Source organism: Peromyscus californicus, unplaced genomic scaffold (assembly GCF_007827085.1).
Source record: "Peromyscus californicus insignis strain IS unplaced genomic scaffold, ASM782708v3 Scaffold_23__1_contigs__length_62951481, whole genome shotgun sequence".
NCBI classification, from domain to species: Eukaryota; Metazoa; Chordata; class Mammalia; order Rodentia; family Cricetidae; genus Peromyscus; species Peromyscus californicus.
Window position 1 is genome coordinate 25,118,680 of NW_026294534.1, and position 21,343 is coordinate 25,140,022.

Here is a 21,343-nt window from a genome sequence, read left to right on the forward strand (position 1 = left end):
AAAACAACTGTCAAACTTCACCCCTAAACCTTGCTCTTCTTTTCCCAGGGTTTTAATCTGTCATGCTGCCCAAACCTGGGAGGAGCCTTGGCACATGACTGTCATTACATCTGATTGTGCTGACTCTACTTCTCCATTAAATGGATTTTGAAGCTGTTCACTTCTGTCAAACCTTGGCACAAATAACCAATTTAAGTTACCATTTCTTCTCTCTTGGCTTACCATTATTACCTCCCAAAAGGATTTCCCACCATGCTTTTGTCCCACAATGCATTTTCTTTCTTTATGGCTCCTTTTGTTTGTTTGTTTTATCCCTCGGTTTGTTTTGTTGGTTTGTTTTAAATACAGTGCATTTTCACTCCCGGGTTTAAAACCCTCAAGAGCTTCCGTTTGCCCTTCAGAAGGAATGTAAAGTCTCTAGCATAGCCTGTCTCCTTGTCTTTTTCTGCTTCTCCTACAGGACACGGTCACAGTCAATAGTTTACCGTTCTGCACCAGCTACAGACACTTCACCTCACACTCTACCTGTCTGTCCTTTTCCCTTTTGCTTTGGCCAGCAAATGTCTGCTCCTATTTCAGGTATTACCTCAATTACATCGCCTTTTCCAGGGAACATTTTCAAATACCACTGAATATGTAAATCATGTTGTCACTCAGAAAGTTTTCAATTTCAAAGCATTTCAGAGTATGTATTAGGAATGTTCAATCTTTGTAACCATTCTCTCTGGCCATCAACAGAGGTGCTTTGCACATTTTGCCCTTTTAATGCTTACAACTAATCCATGACATAGACATTTTGCTATTATCCACTTGACAAGCATGGAGAAAGAGACAAGATGGCTAAGATTCCACCACTGGCCTATGTAGCACAAAAGCTACTGCTTATCCCCTTACCTGCTTGCCTCCTTCTGCAATCATGACCCCATCAAAACATCCGACAAGACAATGAAGTTGAATGAAGAAAACAGCAGCTTAAACCAGAACACTCTAGCACATCCCATACACGCTAACGTACTGTGTATTGCATTTAAGACACTTTAAACATTTGTAGAAAGAACGCATATGTTTCCAGCCTAGAGGAAGTTGGTTGCCTCACTGATGTTGTCAAAGACAGTAAGTATCAAGTCTGAGTAGCAACCCTATAAAAAGAAGGTTTAAGCCCTACTCTCCCACAGGGAACGTATCTAAAACTGCAATACTTAATCCTGATGCATTTCACTGTCACTGGCAATACTGTTCAGGCATTTAAGTAGCAGCATAATACTTTGCAAAGACACATTGACTTTTTGAAACAAATCTCACAAAACAGCAAACTCACATTTGACCTTTATTTTAGGCCATAACATACCTTTATTTAGAGCAAACACTTGCACAGTATCACCCAAATTTACTAATTTTTGATAGATGATAAGACCAGCCTACAAAAAAGCAACAGAAAAACAAAGTACAAGTTAAAGATAACCAAAGTAAAAATATGTGTCACCTCTCTAGCAAAATCTACAAGAATGATTTCTAAGACTATCCTAAATTCCAGTATGTACAGATTATAAATATGAAAATACATCTAAGAAGAGCGGCAACTAAATTGAGAAGCAATTTTTCTAAATTTCCACATTTTAAATATAAATATAGGGAATAAGGCTAATTTAAATATAGAAAGCCTATGATTTTTCTTATTCAGAATTGCTTATATTCAAAAGACATCATCAAACCATTTGTGCTTGCTAAGCCTGAGCCTTTCATGATTTCAGTCAGTTCACACTCTTTTACACAGAAGGTGGACTTCACCACGGCTTCATGACAGTGAACAGAATGACCACTACACAATCTATTAATTGGTACTTTCTAATGAACATGGAGGATTTCACCTGATGTATTCCTAAACAATTTTGATGCCAAACTAAAATAAAATATTTTAACTAATGACACAATCACAGTAAAATTTCTCTAAAGCCATTCAGTACGAGGAATAAAAATGACATCATAATTAGAGGTCTTTAAATACATACATAAGCATCAGTAGCTGCATACAGTTTCTGGTCATCAGTGAGGGGGAAATTACTCCAATTGCTACAGCGGATGGACTTGTCCTTCAAAAGCTGTTTTCCTAAGATGTGTTTAACCAGACCATTGAGGCTCCAAGTTTCCACACATTTCAGCTGGAAGTAATGAAAAGGTAATAGACCAAACATTCTCCTTTATTGTCAGTTATTCCTAAGAACCACCAAATGACCCGACCACAAATTAAACCAGAAAAGTACCAAAATAAACAAACTTCCCATCACTAAAACCTCATTTATAGTCTACATTATAAATTTAACTCTGAGGTTCCCTAACGTGGGGATTAAAATGTTTAAAGATATTGTTCCTAGAAAGTAGTTGAAAGGGTTAGGATGCTTTTGACTTCCTGGCCAAATGAATACTGGGGTAAGTAGGAGAACTTAAATATTTCATTTATTATTAATATTGGAAAATTAGGTGAAGGTGTGAAAGGTCAAACTGACACTCGAAGCTCTGTATCAAGAGCTGCACTTAGTCACCTTTACACAGGCAATGCTATGGGAATAAATCTCTTTGAAATACAATACTCAAGTGTGCAAATGCATGAGAGAAGTGAGAGCTGGCAGTAGAGATGGAGGAACACTGGCCTAGGCAACTGTGTACGCTGAGACAACAAATCACAAGGTTTTCATTATTGTGCTCTGAACTTCTGTATGGCCACCAAAATCAACACATAGCTTACATTACATATTTGGAGGGCGGGAACCCATTTATATAGAAAATGCACATTCTGTGAAACACAGGTTACCGTGTTTATTAAAATAATATACATATTACTTCTACCTTTTCATTGGCAATATCTGTCAACTCCACAAAACTCTCCAATTTGATGTCAAAATCACGCAGAAGTTTCCACTGGTCTCCTTCAATTCCAACACCTGCCTTCTTAATTGATTTATTTTCTAGTAACATTTTTAATCCCTGGGGAAAAACTAAAACATTCAATGATTATTTCCATAACCCTGTTAAGTACAATGGATTTACTATTCTTAATGCATATTACATGTATGTTAAGCTGATGTTTATATTAAGCTTCAATTTAGAATCACATTCACCTTAACTGTTTCTTTTCTTATTTAATGTGAAGAGTCCTGACTAAAAATTGACTAGAAAAAATGAGTTTGAATGCCACCTCTATTAAGAGTAACACTATATTAGTCCTGGTCATTCAGACCTCTTAACTTCAGTTCTCTATCCTCTAACAAAGGAAAATGATGTAAAGGTCAGGTAAGATACAAATACTTCAGTAAGTATAAGATCATGAGAGGAAGCCTGTTAGTGAAAGAACTTAATTTTACAGGAAGAAGGTTGATACATTATTATTGTCGGCCATATAAAAATGACACAGAGACACCAACCTGACATAGACGAGATGTGAAACAGGTAACATTTGCTCTCAGCCACACACAACTGGATCACAGCAACTCGGCTTCGTTTCCCTGGTCTGTATACGGGTGGCCATTCCATGTCAAATCCGATCACATCGCCGTCAGAGAGACGCATGCTATCAAAGGGAAATTTGTGTGGGTCGACTGCATGGTTTTTGGTTGTTTTGTTTTGTTACTTTTCCATAGCTAATAACATCCTTCACAAATTAAAGGACAAACCAAAGACTGGTGAGCATGTCTGTGACATATACAACTTTTAGTAAACAGCCAGAAAATATTAAAAGGTCTTTCTAAAGTCTTTAAGAAGACTTCTGTCTTAGTCATTGTCCTATTGCTGTGAAGAGACACCATGACCAAGGTCACTCTTATAAAGAAAACATTTAATTGGGGCTGGCTTACAGTTCAGAGATTTAGTCCATTGTCATCATGGTAGGGAGAGTTTTTTTGCCTAACAGATCTCTTGTGTATATATTTTGGTTTCCAATTTTGTGTTCTTATGAGATCCCTATGTGTGAAAGTATGCGTCTCTGCATCTCTGTGTTTCCTGTGTTTTTTCTTTGGCTCTTTCTTTTTCTGGTGAGGTGGAGAGGACTTGGGATGAGTTGGGGGAGGGGAAGCCATGACCAGACTATGTTGTATTTAAAACATCTATTTTCAATAACAAAAAAAAATAATAATAAAAGAAAAAAAACACATCTAAAATTTAAAATTCACAGGGGAGGTTAAACAGTAGATCAAACACTACAGAAGAAATAAGTGATTAACATGGACATAACAAAAAAACTATTCAAATTGAAGCATAAAGAAAAAAGAGAAAAAAAACTTAAAAGAAATAGTATCAAGCAATTCAACTGCTGAATAGACACTCTTTTTCAGGAGAGTAGGAGGCTATCCAGAGAACTGGCATAATTTCAGTTTGCTCTCTACCCCTTGCTCTCTTCCATATTACAGACACAGTACAAAGGTCCCTTTCAGATGCCAATCCATTCTGTGGGACTCTACAGCCTCCAAAACTGTACGGAATAAATCTACTTATATGTTTGGTTTTGGTTTTTGTTTTTTGTTTTTTATAATTTACTCAGGCCATGGAATTTTGTTATAGTCTCAAAAAATGAACCAAGACAGGCAACTGTTAAAAGTACCAACAGTAATTTCTAATGCTCTTTTGACAGACCATTTGGGGCAACTATCACGAACTAAACAGAAAGGCCTGACAGATAGCTCAGCAGTTAAGAGCACTGGCTGAGGGCCTAAGTTTGATTCCCAGCACCCACATGGCAGATCACAACTGTCTGTAACTCCAGTTTAAGGGGCTCCAAAGGCCTCTTCTGACCTCTGTGGATACTGCATACATGTATACAAACATTTATCAGACCAGGCATCCAAACACATTGTAAAAGTTAAAATAAAAATAAAATTTTAATAAAACACAGACTCATAACCATTACTTAATATGTTGATGTTTTAGTAAGATACAAAAATACAGTTAGAGGTTAAATAATATTTTCATTTTTCCCTAAATTAGTAAACAGTGTGTTCAATATTTTCCTGTACATTACATCTCAAGCACTAAAACAAACAAAACTTATCTAATGAAGTAGAAAAGATTACTAATTAACAAATAGGCACCTTACTAATTTAATTTAGTGAGTTTATTTTGTATTTAAAAAGCAGAATACAACTTAGCTATGATACATGTAAAAATACTTCTGAAATACACTTTCATTGTAAAACGAGGCACTCATAAATATCACCCACTATTTCTTACAAGTATCTTTTAAGGGTCTAAATTTAATGACAAGAACTTTAGATCCCTTACCTGATATCTTCAGACAGGAAGGAGCAATCACTGGCTTCATAACTGTAAACGATGGATCCAGTGAATTCTAAGAATGGGAGATCATCTTCTAGAACACTCTTCTGAATACATGCCTTGAGTTAAGAACAATTCAAAACAGGCACAAATAAACATCACAGTAGATAATAAGTCTTCACTGAAACAATAAAGTCCGTTGAAGAAATTTATAGCATTGTTTTACATTTTAGAGTAAGAAGCCATAGGTCAGTTTAACAAAAGCAAAAGCTGTAAAATTATTTTTCCATTCCATTCTATTTTAAAACTTCTAATCTTATTTTCATAAACTCACTTAATTTATTTGTTTTTTCCTGATAATTGTATTAACATCCTAGATGCAATAATGTGGCCTTAAAATGCTGATGGAAAATTACCAGATCTTAAGTCTCCAAGGACTTGAACTATTTTAACCAAAAATTCACCACCATTAATATTGTCTAAATTATTATATGAATTGGAACAAATCAACAACATCAATCATGAAAACTAGATACAGAAAAAGAAAAAAATATATTAGGGGTTTTCATTTTATAAAACTGACATAAAATTGAGTCCCATTTACCTTTCAACAACTGATTCATTCACACAACAGAAAGTTTTTCCTAAACAATGACCTGATGCTTAAAAGCAATGGGATGACTCACTGTACAGTCAAATTCAAACAAAATGTCCCATCTGAACAAATAATCAATGAACAGTTACCTTCTTTTCTTCTGCAGCACATCTTGCTTTCAGTGCAGACATCCATTCAGGAAATTTCCTCTGCAGTGAAGTGGCTTCCATTGTATTTTAGTTCATCTTTGAAATACCCTAGTTGCAAATTCCAACAATATCTATGGATAAATGTGACAAATATTTGACAGGAAACTCAGAGATAGCCCCCACGTATAGGACTGAAAAATGAAGCCAACGTACATAGTTAGTGTAAGATGTAACACCTAGCCTCAAGAACAGAACTTGAACTACAAAGAAACAAATGTAGTAATTCAAGTTTACTAACTATGCATTACTTCTTCCTTTTAAAACGAATTGGCCATTTTAATTGAGTTCTATGGTTGTAGCAGTTTCAAAATTCTAATATGCTATGGCTTTGTTCCTTCAAAAGAATAACTTTTATCTCATTCATGAAGGGAATCCTTGAATATATGAAGTACCACATTTTTTCAGCATCTTTGATTTTCTACAAAATCATCTCTCCTAAGGTCTAAGTTGACTGAGCACAACTGCTAGATTTACTCACAAATCTACTTGAAGATCCAGTTCTGAAGACATAACAACTCTTCCATATTAAAGACTTTCACTGTGCACTTGGCTGAGGAAGTGAGAGGCTCCCTAAAAAGAAAGGGTTTCTTGGAGGATCTTTTTTTTTTTTTTGGAGCTAAGGACCGAACCCAGGGCCTTGTGCTTACTAGGCAAACGCTCTACCACTGAGATAAATCTCCAACTCATCTTGGAGGATTTTTTTTTTTTTTTTTTTTTTTTTTTTTTGGTTTTTCGAGACAGGGTTTCTCTGTGTAGCTTTGCGCCTTTCCTGGAACTCACTTGGTAGCCCAGGCTGGCCTCGAACTCACAGCAATCCGCCTGGCTCTGCCTCCCGAGTGCTGGGATTAAAGGCGTGCGCCACCACCGCCCGGCTCTCTTGGAGGATTTTTATCTTTATCTGTTACTAATTTTGAGGACTCTCTAGAATATAATCCAGACTAGAAGTATGAAAATTCCTAATACACTATTTTTAATAATAAAATGAATCTATACTCCTACTTGATTTTTACTACACTCAAGGAGTAAATTCCCCAAGCCTGGAGTAAAGTTCCTATTACCGAAATGTCATGTGGGGAGTAGAGTTTTAAATACATTGGTGAAGAGTCTCCTGATGAAATATGCGGAAGTGAAGCAATCACAGCAACCACTTAAGATTTAGGGGCAGCCTACTAGACTTGGCACTATTAAACAATATAAAGGAATTTTTCTTCCTTTCGTTAGTTCTGTGAGAATTACACACAAAGTGTTTTGATCATATTCATTCCTCTCCCCACCTCTTCCCAGACCCACCCCATTCCCTACCCATCAACTCTAATGTACTAAGACAAACTCATGTAAAAATGCATACTTTATAAACCTAAAGCATCTTTTAACTGTTAGTGATGAAGTGCCTATTTGCCAAAATTTCAAAGCCCCTGACAGAAGTCAAAAGTTGGTGACAAATTACAGATGTATGACCTGTTACAGATGTATGACCTATTCATGTTTTATTGGTATACAGAGAATTAGGTTCCATGATGGCATTTTTCAAGAAAATTTTCTCTTCGTTATTTCTCTTCTCACACTCCTTCTCCCCGACCTCTCCCTGTTCCCTAACTCCCCACTCCTTGAGCCCTGCTACCACAGTGGCCTGCCTTCTGCTTTCAGGCTTTGTTGGCTCGATTTTTGTCAAGTTGGCACAGCTAGAGGTACCTGAGAAAAGGGAAACATAATTGAGAAAACGCCTCCATAAGACTGGCCTGTGGGCAAGCCGAGGGGGCATTTTCTTACTTAGTTATAGATGTGGACTCTGGGTTTGCTTTTATTTGACTGTCACTGTGCCCTGGTCTTCCCTCTTGGAGTAAGAAAGTAACTTATTTTGATTTTAGAGGAAACCCACAGTTAAAAGACCTTGGGTATTTTAAAGAAACTTTGTAATTTTAGAGGAATTTTGGATATTTTAAAGAGACTTAACTTTTAAAGTTTTTGAATTCTTAAAGAATATAGAACTTTTGGGCTGGAGAGATGGCTCAGCCATTAAAGGCTAGGCTCACAACCAAAAATATAAGAATATAGAACCTTTGAAGATATTTATGATATTAGATATTGTGATATTAATATGAGATCTTGAGGACGAACAAGAAGGGAAAGGTTATGTTTTAATAGTAAGGCACTGGTGTGTCAGCTTGGCAAGGGGTCAGTTGTCCTGGCTAGTTTATTGTCAACATGACACAAGCTAGAGTTATTTAGGAAGAGGGACTCTTAATTGAGAAAATGCCAGGCGGTGATTGCGCATGCCTTTTATCTCAGCACTCGGGAGGCAGAGGCACCTGTGAGTTCAAGGCCAGCCTGGTCCACAGAGCGAGATCCAGGACAGGCACCAAAACTACACAGAGAAACCCTGTCTCAAAAAAAAAAAAAAAAAAAAAAAAAAAAATGGCCTGTAAGAAAGCATATGAGGCATTTGATTAACAAATGATTGATGTGGGAGGGCCTAGTCAGTTGTGAGTGGTGTCATCCCTGGGCAGGTGATCCTGGGTGTATAAGAAAGCAGGCTGAGCAAGCCATAAGCGGCAAACTAGTAAGCAGTGTTCCCCTATGGCCTCTCCTTCAGTTCCTGCCTTGAGAACTTGCCAACTTTCCTCACGGAGGGAGTGCGAACAAAGAGTTGGAAATTATACCCTTTTCTACCCTGAGTTGCTTTTGGTGATGGTGTTTTATCACAGCAATGGAAACCCTAACTAAGACAATGCCCCATGTGACCTTTTGCCCTCTGCCCCTTCTAGGCATTTCCTGTCTCCCTTTCATGGTCCCTACATAGTTTTAGAACCTCTCTCCACTCTCATGTCCACAATTTACATACTCGCTATGGTGAAAAGAACAGCAATAAACCATTAAGCAAGTACCTCTAGGGCACACTAAACAATCTTTGAGGTATATTCCCAGGAATGGCACAGCTGGGTTGTATACAAGTTCTATTTTTAACTTTTTAATAACCCACTGAGCCCAATGGCTGTTGCCTATATGCGTATGAGTGTGGGACCATCCCTTGGAACATGGGCAACCTACCCATGGCCACACTCCCAAAGAAAAATTACTCTCTCTCTCCCATCAGGAGCCATCAATTCCCAGCATCGCCTCACTAGGAGTGAGCCCCAGTTAGTGTCTCCCCTATTTATATATTCTAAGACTCTGAGTGGCTTGATCTTCTGTAGGTCATATGCAGGTAAACACAAGCTTCTATGAACTGATCAGTGAAACATCTCTGTCATGAGCAGAAGACAGGATTTCATAGCACACACACCCCAATATGGCCTGTTAGTAAAGTATATCAGTATAGAGTTAGAAAATAAGTCTGTGCTGCACTCAGAGTAGATCACTGGCAAAATACCAGAGAACTAATTCAGCAAATGACCTGTACAAAAGTGATATAAGTAATTCAGCACAACGTTGAAGCCAAAATAGACCTCAGTAACTAATCTGCAGATGGGGAACACTAGGATCATTTTAATTTGAAATACCTATTTACGTACAAAATTGGGTCTAGATACTACCAGGCAAAGAATTTAGAAGTAAATTTGTTTACAAAACCATTATCTTGGGGCTAGAAAGATGACCTGGCAGTTAAGAGTTCCTACTCCTCTTACAGAGGACCCACTTCCAACACCCAAGTTGGGCAGCTCACAACTGCCTGTGACTACAGAGGGATCTGATACCCTGACCACCAAGGGCACTAGTAATCTGTGTGTGTGTGTGTATGTGTGTGTGTGTGTGTGTGTGTGTGTGTGTGTGTGTGTGTCGGTTTGTCTGTGTCTGTCTCTGTCTCTGTCTCTCTCTCTTTTTGTCATGCGCACATACACACATTCACAAGACATACACACACATCTGCACATGGATGCATTCATAAAATATCTAATAAGAATGTAACTTCTGGAAAAAGCCTGGGGTTTTTTTTTTAATGTGTTTTGTTTCATGTTAGTTAATTTTTCTGTATTGTTCCAAGGCGGTTTCCTTTGAGACTGGTCTTGAACCCACAATCTTCGTGTCTTATCTCCCTGGGTGGTGGGATTATAGTTATGCACCAACATGACCAGACCATGACCAGATGTTTTTATATATTAGTTGCAAAATGTGCCTCATGATAGCTAACTTAACAGACTTTTTGTTTAGGAATGGTAGAGGTAGCAAATAAACATTAATCAATTACCTGCCAAAATCATAAATTATGTGTCAAAAAATACACCTTAAGAAATTCTATCTGACAGCAATGAGATGGTTAAGAGAAGTTGTCAGGTATCATTTCCAGTTTAGCCAATAAAAATCATACCAGTAAGATTTCAAATTTAATTCAGAACAAACAAAAACTGGCCAGCTCAACATGTGACATCTCTATCACATCCCAGGCCAAGGCTCAGGGATCACTGCAGAGGAGGAGGCAGAAAGATTGCTGACAGGGCCTTTGCCTGCATGAACTCACAGAGGCTGTGGCCTCATGCACAAGACCTGCAAAACAAGCCAGCTGAATCCCAGCAAGAATAGGGAGGGGCTTGTGAAGTCCCACCCACAGCTAAAAAGCTCCTGTCAACTGATGGTTGCTGGGGGAACAAGAATAAGGATGCAGTCCCTGACAGGCAGTGGTCCTAAGCATCTTAGGTGGTCCTAAATCCATGCATATAGAGGCAGCAAAAGGAAACTCAGTGTGTTTAAGAACGAAAGGAAGAGAGGAAGAGAGAGAGACAGAGAGGGAGTGAGACGGAAACAGAGAGACAGAGAAAGAGAGAGATGGAAATAGAAAGAGACAGAGAGAGAGAAGAAGAAAAGAAAAAGAAAAAAAGAGCACATAAAATTGGGAGGGAAATGGGGGAAGGGTAGGGTTTGAAGGGAGAATGGAGGGTAGATTTGATCAAAACACATTATATGCATTATGAAATTCTCAATTTAAAATGTAAAAAAAAGTTAAGATCACATTTTCAAACTAGTTAAGAAGGGGTAGCTTTTTAATTACTTGAATTTTCAGCTATACTCCAACCCACCCTACAACAAGAGCTCATAGGCATGTTTTCTCCATTTAGAACTGAACCATCTTCTAGAGAACCAACACTTAATGCCAGTCTCAAGAGGAAGTTGGGTTTCATTGGATGAGCTGAGAGATTTCTTTGTTCCTCAAACCTTTAGCTAAGGTAAGGAAATGAATACCTTCTGTTAACATGGTAATTGCCTTGCCTGATTGCTTGAGGGCTAAACTAAATAAGACATCCCAATGTTTCCTAAAAGCATCAAAAAGAGGAGAAACTGTTAATTAAGTTAAACGACCAATATCATCATTTCTAGTATAAGATAAAATTGTTACTAAATAACATTAATAACGAATATACAAATATTCAACAATACTTAACTGATAGACAGTTAAACTGCTTAATGTGAAAACTGTTTCTATAATTACCTAAGATGGTTCAATTTTATTTTGGTAGTAGAAATTCTCATTTCTTAAAAAAAAAAAAAAAAAAAAGTAAAAATGTTTATTACTCTGAAATCTGCTAACCAAATGTTAGGGGGAAATAGTTGTATATTTATGCTATAATTTTAATTTCTCACTATGGATTGTTATGAAAGTTTACTATGGCCAATAAGTTCACAGTGAGTCTGCAAAAGAAGACCATACGAACATCACTGTGCACCAAAGAAGAGTACCTGACATTGTCAAGGACTGCTGAGGCACTGAAGATTAGAACATAAAGAAGCAAGGAGGCAACGTGGAAAGGAACCGGGCTCTGACATTGGTTTGTGTCAAGAAAATGAGTGCAAAACTGAAAAGACAGAGTAAAGATGGGCCTTTCAATGTCACATAAGGATTATTTCATTATGGGATACACTTGAACCATTTCCTTACAACTTAATAATTCATAGTCTACAATGGTACATGTTAGCTTCTAAATTTTTTGTCTAGTGAAAATGTAACAGAAGTCTGTCCCATGCAAAAAAAAAAAGAAAGAAAGAAAAAAAACCTAGAAGTCTAGTGAGCTCACCCACACATCTCATTCTATATTGCTTTCTACCCATATATATATATAATCTGCTGCTTTCTGAAACAATTTCACTATACTGATTCTCATTCATGAACTGAATACATGTGGTATGTTTATTCTATATATGTATAAGGATCTATGTTAGAAAGTTATGCTTTGGGGGCTGGAGAGATGGCTCAGTGATTAAAACTGGCTGCTCTTCCAGAGGACCTGGGTTCAATTCTCAGCAACCACATGGCAGCTCACAACTGTCTGCAACTCCAGTTCCAGGTGACCTGACACCCTCATACAGACATACATGCAGGCAAAACACCAATGCATATAAAATAAAAATAAATCATTTTAAAAAATTATGCTTTGACATATGATCACATAGTATTAATGTGACCTTGAGCAAGCCACTGTTTTTCCTAAAATCTCATTTCCTCATTTGCAAAATATAATTATATTCCTGTTGTAATGTTAGTCATTTTATTGTATCTCATAATTTTAGGGATTGGTGGGGGTTTTGTATTTAGTTTAGTTTTCAGAGCAGGAAATTAAACCTATGAAAGCATATGTTAGCCAAGCACCCTAACACTAAGCCCAGCCCACATACTATTAGCTTTACTGACCACACTGCTAATAAGATAAATACCAATAAAAATGATGTCAGATGTTTTTAAGGTGTGTGCTACCATCAAGGTGGGTTTTTTTGTTTGTTTGGTTGGTTGGTTGGTTGGTTAGTTGGTTGGTTTTGGGTTTTTTGTTGTTGTTTGTTTGTTTGTTTGTTTGTTTGTTTTTTGAGACAGGTTTTCTCTGTGTAGCTCTGGCTGTCCTGGAACTCACTGTTACAGACCAGGCTGGCTTTGAGCTCACAGAGATCCTCCTGCCTCTGCCTCCCAAGTGCTGGGATTAAAGGCATGTGCCATCACTGTCTAGCCATGATGTCAGATTTTTTAAACTATAATTATACTTGGTTTGGGTTTTAGTTTTGTTTTGAGTTTCTATATTTTGGTGTTTTGTTTTGTTTTGTATGTCTATTTTTGAGACAGTGTCTTGCTATGTAAACCCAGACTGGCTTCAAATTCATGATCTTCCTTCCCACCTCTGCTTCCAAAGGTCTGCAATGAAAGGCATGCGCTGCCATGCCCATCATGCATTGGAACACTGCTGAGTAGTGATGGCCTTTTACTGTTCTCCTGCCTCATCTCCTGTAGTATACTGAGATCTCTTGGAAGGTCTGACAGTCTATGAGTACAGGATTTCAGGAAAATTCTGTGGGTAAGTCCCAGGCAGATTGCTGCTATCTTTGTGTAACACTGTTTGTGAAGAGTCGGGGAAACAGAAGACAGACTGTTTCGGGAGAATAAAGAGGAGCATTGGGAATCATGAGAGGTGTCAGAAAAAGAAAAAGCATGGAGAAACAGAAAGGCCATGCAGAGAAAAGTAGAAACAGCCCACAGCTCCAATCTTAGCTTCCTGGGAAACTAGGTGGCAGGGAAAACAAAGATGTAAATGTGGTAGTATTGTGTTCCCTGAAATATTGTGCATGCTAATAAACTTATCTGGGGTCAGAACAGAACAGCCACAATATTAAACATAGAGGATAGTGGTAGCACACGCCTTTAATCCTAGCATTCCAGAGGCAGAGATCTACCTGGATCTCTGTATGTTCAAGGATACAGCCAAGCATGGTGACTCACGCCTTTAATCCTAGAGAGTGATGGCAGAAGGCAGAAAGGTATATAAGGTGTGAAGACCAGAAACTGGAAGCTTTTGGCTGGTTAAGCATTCAGACTTTTGAGAAGCAGTTCAGCTGAGATTCATTTGGAATAAGGACTCAGAGGCCTGAGGAAACAGGATCAGCTGAGGAAGTGGGGAGGTGAGGTAGCTGTGGCTTGTTCTGCTTCTCTGATCTTCTAGCATTCACCCCAATAACTGGCCTCAGGTTTGATTTTATTGATAAGACTCTTTAAGATTCATGCTACAAAGATGTAACCACAAAGTAAGGCCTTGTGTCACCTTGTGACAAAAGACTTGCATTCCTAGCCAGGAAAAAACCCACAGTACTCTCAAGCCTTAAGCCCAACAAGAGAATTTGGTATGACAGGCCATTGTGGGTAGACTAATGCTGAAGAAGAAATTCATTACATTGCTCCCCATATTTCAGAGTTCTGCAGCCAAGTGACTATCGAGGAGGCAAGAGCATCTTATTATTTAAGAATGAGCTACTCTTAGGTCCTAAAACCGTGGAGTAATTGCTGATCAAAGAACCAGAGGACACCATACCACCATGTCTGGGTGGAAACGAACAAGAGACGCAGCCATGGAAATGAGCAAATCAGAAACAGACTAGACCCACTCAGTTTAAGCAACAAGTAGCCAAGACTAGGAGAGCTCTGTGGATAGATATATTTCAAGCCCTATAAAATTACAATAACCATTAAAATCATTCTTTAAAATAAAGGGGGAAAAAACACCTTCAATAATATGCATAAACTAAAATAACTATACCAGCATTGCAAAGATAAGGAATACAACATACAAAAGAAGAAAAAGATATATATAAGCACAAAAGTTCAGATAATTAAATATCCATAAAATAAATAAATAAAAGTTAGGGAAGAATAAAACATTATTAACCCAGTAAACAAGTAAGTGTCAAATATGAAGAATGGAGAAATTTACTTTCAATAATAACTCTAAACACAAATAATCTTAGCTCTCTAATTAAAACATGAAGAATCAATGAAGGAATTTAGCTCAGTAAGTAGAGTGCCTGCCAAGCATACACAAGGTTCTGAATTTGATCTTCCACACTGGGGGGGGGGGGGGGGGGGGTTGGGGAGGGGGATACAACTGATTGCTGTCTGCAAGAAACTCATCTCACCAGCAAATATATACATAGACTTAAATAAGTGCAAGGATGGAGAAACGATATTCAAAGAAACAGAAACCAAAATCAAACAGGAACAGCTATGCTCACATCTGACAAAGCAGACTTCAAGTCAAAATCAAAAGGCATAAAGAAGGTCACTACATAGTAACATAGAGAGACATCCACCAAGAAGATAGGATTCTAAATGTGTGTGTGTGTGTGTGTGCGCGTGTGCGTGTGCGTGTGTGTGTGTGTGTGTGTGTGTGTATATATATATATACACACCAACATGCCAAGTCACACAAAACACTCACACACACAACAGGATATAATGGGGATAGGTAGATCCAGATCCAGAAGGGGTAACTTTAATACCCCACTTCTTATCAATAGACAGATAATTCAGACCAAAAAAAAATCAGCAAACAGAGGAACTGAAACACAGATCAAATGAACAGACTTCTATAGAATATTTAAACCAACAGCTAAGGAATACACATTTTCCTCAATAGCCCAAGGAGCTACCTTCAAAATAAATCACATTTTAGACTCTGTGATGGTTTGAAAGAAAATGACCCTCAAAAGGAGTGGTACTATTAGAAGGTATGGCTTTGTTGGAGTGGGTGTGGCCTTGTTGGAGGAAATGTATCACTATAGAAGTGGGTTTTGGGGTCTCATACATGCTCAAACCACATTCAGTGTCTCAGACAACTTCCTGTTGCCTATGAGTCAAGATGTAAGAACTCTCAGCCCCCTCTCTAGCACTGTGTCTGCCTAAATGCTGCCTTACTTCCCACCACGGCAATTATGGACTAAACCTCTGAACTGTAAGTGAGTCACCACAATTAAATGTTTTCCTTTGTATGAGTTGTCATGGTCATGGTGTCTCTTCACAGCAATAGAAACCCTAACAAGACAGACCCCAAATTTGCATAAATAAATAACAAAACAACTAAAATAACTCAGATAATGGAAGAAAACTACAACTCAATAGCAAAACAAACTACAGAAATAAGCACGTGGATACTGAATTTGCATAAATAAATAACAAAACAACTAAAATAACTCAGATAATGGAAGAAAACTACAACTCAATAGCAAAACAAACTACAGAAATAAGCACGTGGATACTGAAAAATATTTCTGAATGAACAGTAGGTCACTGAAATTAGGGAGAATGTAAATTAGTGCAGCTACTATGGAAAATGCTATAGAGGTTCCTCAAAAAAAAAAAAAAAAAACTAAAAATAGAACTAATATACAGTGTAGCTCTACCACTCCTGAAAACATACCTGAAGGAATGAGAGTCAACATGTAATAGACTGTACACTTATATGTATCACAATATTCATAGTAGCCAAGTTATGGAATCAGAATAGATATTCATAAACAAATAAAAGGAGAAAGAATATGTGGTGATCCTAGCTTGCTTCTCTGTTGCTGTGATAAAAAAATGACCAAGGCAACCTGAAAGGGCAAAGGGTTTCTTTTCTTTGCCTTATAGGTTACAGTCCATTATCAAGGGAAGCCAAGGCAGGATGTAAAGGCAGGAACCCAAGGAGAGACCGTGGAGGAATGTTGCCTACTGCCTTGCCCCCTCTGACTTGCTCAGTCTGCTTTCTTATATACCAGAGGACCACCTGACCAGGGTTGGCACCACCCAGTGAACTGAGCCTTCCCACATCAATCATGAATCAAGAAAATGTTCCACAGACAAATCTGATAGGAACAGTTCCTCAACTAAGGTTCCCTCTTCCCAAGTAATTACAATTTGTGTCAAGTTGACAAAAACTTGGAGCTAGAGCAAAGAATGGATCAGCAGTTAAGATCACTTGCTGTTCTTGCTAAGGACCTGAGTTCAGTTCTCAGCATCCATATGGTAGCTTCAAAACCATCTCTAACTCCAATTCCAGCATCCTCTTCTGATGTGTCTGGGTACCAGGCAGGCACATAAAATGCAAATAAATCTTAAGCAGGGCGTGGTGGAATATACCTTTAATTCCAGCACTTGGGAGGCAGAGGCTGGTAGATCTCTCTGAGTTCAAAGTCAGCCTGACCTACATAGTGATTCTGGGCCAGCCAAGGGTTACATTAAGTAAGACCCTCTATCTAAACAAATAACAAAAAACTAACTAGCACAGTGGTCAATATACATATAACGGAGTATAATTCAATCACAAAAAAAAAAAAAAAACCATGACATTTGAAGGAAAATGGATAGAACAAGACATCATGGTGTAAAGCTCAGAGAAGACAAATATCGTACGTTTCTCTCATATTCTAGAAGAGAAAAAGAGTGACATGAAATAGAAAGGACTATTTGGGACAAGGAAGACCAGCGGAAGGGTGACAGTAAAAGGCAATAGTGGTATATGACCAAAATACATTATAAACCATGTGTGAAATACATATATTAATATATAAGTAATACAGGTCCTATTGAAACCTACTATTATGCACAATTAATATATGCTAGTAAAAAAAAAAGACAAAAACAGAATATGGATACAAACAGAGATACCAAACCCAGACAAAAGAAACAAAGAATGTATTTTTTTCATCAACAGTTAACTTATAGGGGAATGTCCTTCTGTATGCTGTGAAATATGCTGCTCTGACTGGTTGATAAATAAATAAGGTTAGGTGGGACATTCTAACTAGAAAGGAAGAAGGAGAAAGGCAGAGTAGAGGAGACGCTGCCAGCCGCCGCCATGAAAAGCAAGATGTAAAAGTACCAGTAAGCCACAAGCCACGTGGCAAAGTATAGATTCATAGACATGGGTTAGTTTAAAATGGCTGCCATGGCCATAGTTTAAAAATAATATTAACCTGTGTGTATTTATTTGGGTCCAAGCGGCTGCAGGACCAGCGGGTGAGAAAGATTTGTCCTGACCACAGGCCAGGCAGGACACAGAAAAACTTTCAACTACAGTTAACCACAAAAGTGTTTATACATTGATTAGTCTCTTAAATGATAAATTAAAAAAAAAAAAAGAAAGTAAGTAAGACTCATTTACCCAATATTTCACTTTTATCCATTGGTCCTGAGTCAGAGTACTGAATTTTAATATGAATCTATTCTCTTTTCTCTGTAACGACACACAAATTATATTTAGGAAGCTTCCAACTACAATCTAATCACTTTCATGTTCTCATCCAACTATTCACGGATACAGAAAGAAATACAAAAAAGGAATTTCAATGACTGGTGGATTCATAAAACTGGGTAAGTAAAAGAATAACATAACACAGAAAACTTATAAACCAGAGCAACTTAAAGGCTCCAGCAATTCAATTTGGCTATCATGGGTCCTAATTCTGGTTAGACAATTTGGATTTCACCAACACAGTTAACTTATTTTTACTGCAAAGCAACTTCCAATAAAAATGGTTTCAGGAGCTGAAATGATTGTCATGCAAACATGAAGATCAGAGTTTACACCGCCAGCACTCACATAAAAAACAAAACAAAACAACAACAAAAACCCTGGGTACTATGGCACACATTTCAAAAAAAAAAAAAAACAATGATCCCTGTATTCCTGGAGGGTGACCTGGAGCTTGTTGACCAGGCCTAAACAGGTATATAAGTGAGTACATCTAAAAATCTAGAAAGGAAACCATGGGAGAGTAACAGTAGGTGATGAGGAGGGATGGAAAGAAGACAAAGGGGATGGAGAATGAAGGAGAAAGAGTCTGGAGGGAGGAGGGAAGAAGGGCAGAAAGAGGGACCGAAAAGATGGGAGGCAAGAGAACCACAAAAACTCCTCTTATTTAAATATGTCATAATGGTAGCTAGCACATTTATATGGTAATTTAAAAAATGAAAACAAAAAATCTGACCTTGATTTCTTTTAATCTGCTATATTTGCATATTTTCAGAAAATGAGACTGTACATATTGGCTACACTTACAAGCAACTAGTATGCATATTGATATACATATATACATACCTATAGATTATTTTAAAGATATATAAATAGGAATGAGACAGGAATGAGGAAAACAGAGTAACTAAAAAATCTATAACAAAGTTCCCATTAGATTCCTTAATTAAATAGATCTTAAGACTTTCACTAACCTATCATAGATTTTTGCTAGTCTTAATTTCCCTCCCAACAGCCCAAATTAAAAAAAAAAAAAAGGAAAGAAAACCTAAATAAAATCACCTATTAGCACTCAACCATGGTAAGTCAAAGCAATTCTAAGTAGTAACAGGATGGTTTCTGAGATACCTATTTCTTTTAGGTATCCAATAAATTTTCCTGTCAAATATTATATAAGACACAGTTTTGTATTAATAAGGGCCAACTAAAATGAGGTGCAAATGTAAATCAATCAAATGTAAAACAACGAAATTACAAGGCTAGCAACAAAAAAAAGGAAAAGGGCTCTCTCTCTCTCTCTTTTTCTGCTCTCCTCCCCCCTCCTCTCTCTCCTCTGCTTTCCTCTCCTGACCCTCCCCCTCCCCTCCCCTCCCCCTTCCCCTCCCCCTCCTGCTCTCTCTCCTGTGTCATGGTAAGGTGCTGCACTGCCCATAAACCAGAAAGATGACTGGACCTGAACTGAATCCATGGCACAGGGAAATGCTTTAGAACTGAATTTCACTGTCCAACTAAATAATTCATTATTTTTAATGAATTTCCTCTGTTCTGCGAGTGGCTTTAGCAACTCAGCTAAAATCAATCATCATAAACTGGGAAACAGCAGAGAAAGTTTTCAAGTAAGTCCATTTCAAACTTGCTTAGGTGTCTACTTTTCTTCTTAAATTTATTACTCTTACTTCACAAAGCCTGAGATGAAATTTTATAGGTCTCATTTTTAAGTGGACACTCATGGTTGCCTAGACAGCATCCATTCTGCACTAGACTCTCCTTATCACACCAATAAATTTAATTCAGATAATGTACAGTTACCTACTAAGCCAGCTTCTATAGTGGCCCAACTGGCCTAATTCCCCTTTGCACAGTGACTCAGAAACTCAGGCCTAAGATCAAAGCCATAGTATGCATTTGGTTTAAGAACAAAATACATTATTCAAGTCCAAACAGACACAAGAGCCATTTTTGAAATTGCTAAGGCTATCTCTAAGAATAAAAGCCTTGCTCTTTCAAGAAAATGGCCTAACGTGATGACTTCTAATTGAGGCTGTAAAGCTCAGACATTCTACAACCATTTTGCTACCATGAATGAAGCCAACATAGGGTAAAAGCCAGAAGGCTGCAGAGATGGTGAGCTTTTATTAGTCCCAGGCTTGTTTTGGCCTTCAAGTTGCATCTTAATAGTACATTTCCTGCCCAGCATGCCAGTGCACTCCTGTAATCTGGACACTGGGGAGGCCGAGGCAGGATAGCTGTCATTAGTCAAGGACAACTTGGGCTACATAGTGAGTGGCAAGGCAGCCTGGGATACAGAGTGGGACCCTGTCTCAAAAAGAACAAAGGGGCTGGGGCAATACCTCAGTCAGTAAAGTGCTTGTGCAGAAGCATGAGCACCCACATAAAAATTAAATTAAATTAAATTAAAAAAAAATAAACAGGGAGCACCCATCTATAAACCTGATGTAAGAGAGACAGGGACAGGAGGCTCCGCTGGGGTACTAGCTAGTCAGTCTAGCTAAATTAGTGAGCACGAGGTACAGTGAGAGACCCTGTCTCAAAAGAGAGGGTGAAAAGTGATCAAGGATTGCTGTGGGATAATGCTTTTGTACACTGTAAAGATTTGTCACTCGAATTGGTTTAATAAAATGCTGATGGGCCAGTAGCCAGGCTGGAAGTATAGGCAGGGTAACCAAATGAAGAATGCTGGGAAGAGGAAGGGCAGAGTCAGGAGTCGCCAGCCAGACACAGAGGAAGCAAGATGAGAATGCCTCACTGAGAAAAGGTACCAAGCCACATGGCTAACCACAGTAAGTTAATTTAAGTGTAACAGCTAGTTAGTAATAAGCCTGAGCTATCAGCTGAGCATTTATAAGTAACAGTAAGCCTCCAAGCCAATTATTTGGAAACAGGCAAGCAGGAGAGAAACTTATGCCTACAGAGGACATATCCAACATCAACCTCTGGTCTTTACACACACACACACACACACACACACACACACACACACACACACACACACACATACACACAAGCATATACATACATGCACACAAAATAACAAGTAAAAATAAAACTATACTTCCTTACCATTTAGGTCTATCTAAAGTTTTCCATACTAGCATTCTAATTAATCTATAAATACAATTAAAAATAAAACTGTGTTGTCAAATCTTTTCTTTAATCTCTTGCCCTAAATAAAAATAGTTTGAATAAACAAACAACCATAAATAATAGAATAGTAAGTTTTGTACCTTCAAAATAGAAAGTTCTACTGAGGGTGCTAGAAGATGCCTGTAACCCAGCACTCAAAA

General features: G+C 37.9%; 1 protein-coding gene across 3 annotated transcripts in view; it reads right to left on the reverse strand.

Moving 5' to 3' along the window:
* Wrn (WRN RecQ like helicase) overlaps window positions 1-21,343 on the reverse strand; it is a 111,470-nt gene that overhangs the window by 85,019 nt on the left and 5,108 nt on the right. For 2 of the 3 annotated variants that reach the window (XM_052751977.1, XM_052751976.1), the window contains exons 2-7: window positions 6,007-6,137; window positions 5,269-5,381; window positions 3,420-3,565; window positions 2,845-2,993; window positions 2,010-2,159; window positions 1,349-1,418 (exon numbers count right to left, since the gene is read on the reverse strand). In XM_052751977.1, coding sequence (XP_052607937.1) covers window positions 1,349-1,418; window positions 2,010-2,159; window positions 2,845-2,993; window positions 3,420-3,565; window positions 5,269-5,381; window positions 6,007-6,087 — 709 coding nt within the window. In that variant the 5' untranslated portion in view covers window positions 6,088-6,137. Of the gene's footprint in view, window positions 1-1,348; window positions 1,419-2,009; window positions 2,160-2,844; window positions 2,994-3,419; window positions 3,566-5,268; window positions 5,382-6,006; window positions 6,138-21,343 lie in introns of those variants that run through there. The other variant, XM_052751979.1, reaches the window with a different exon arrangement.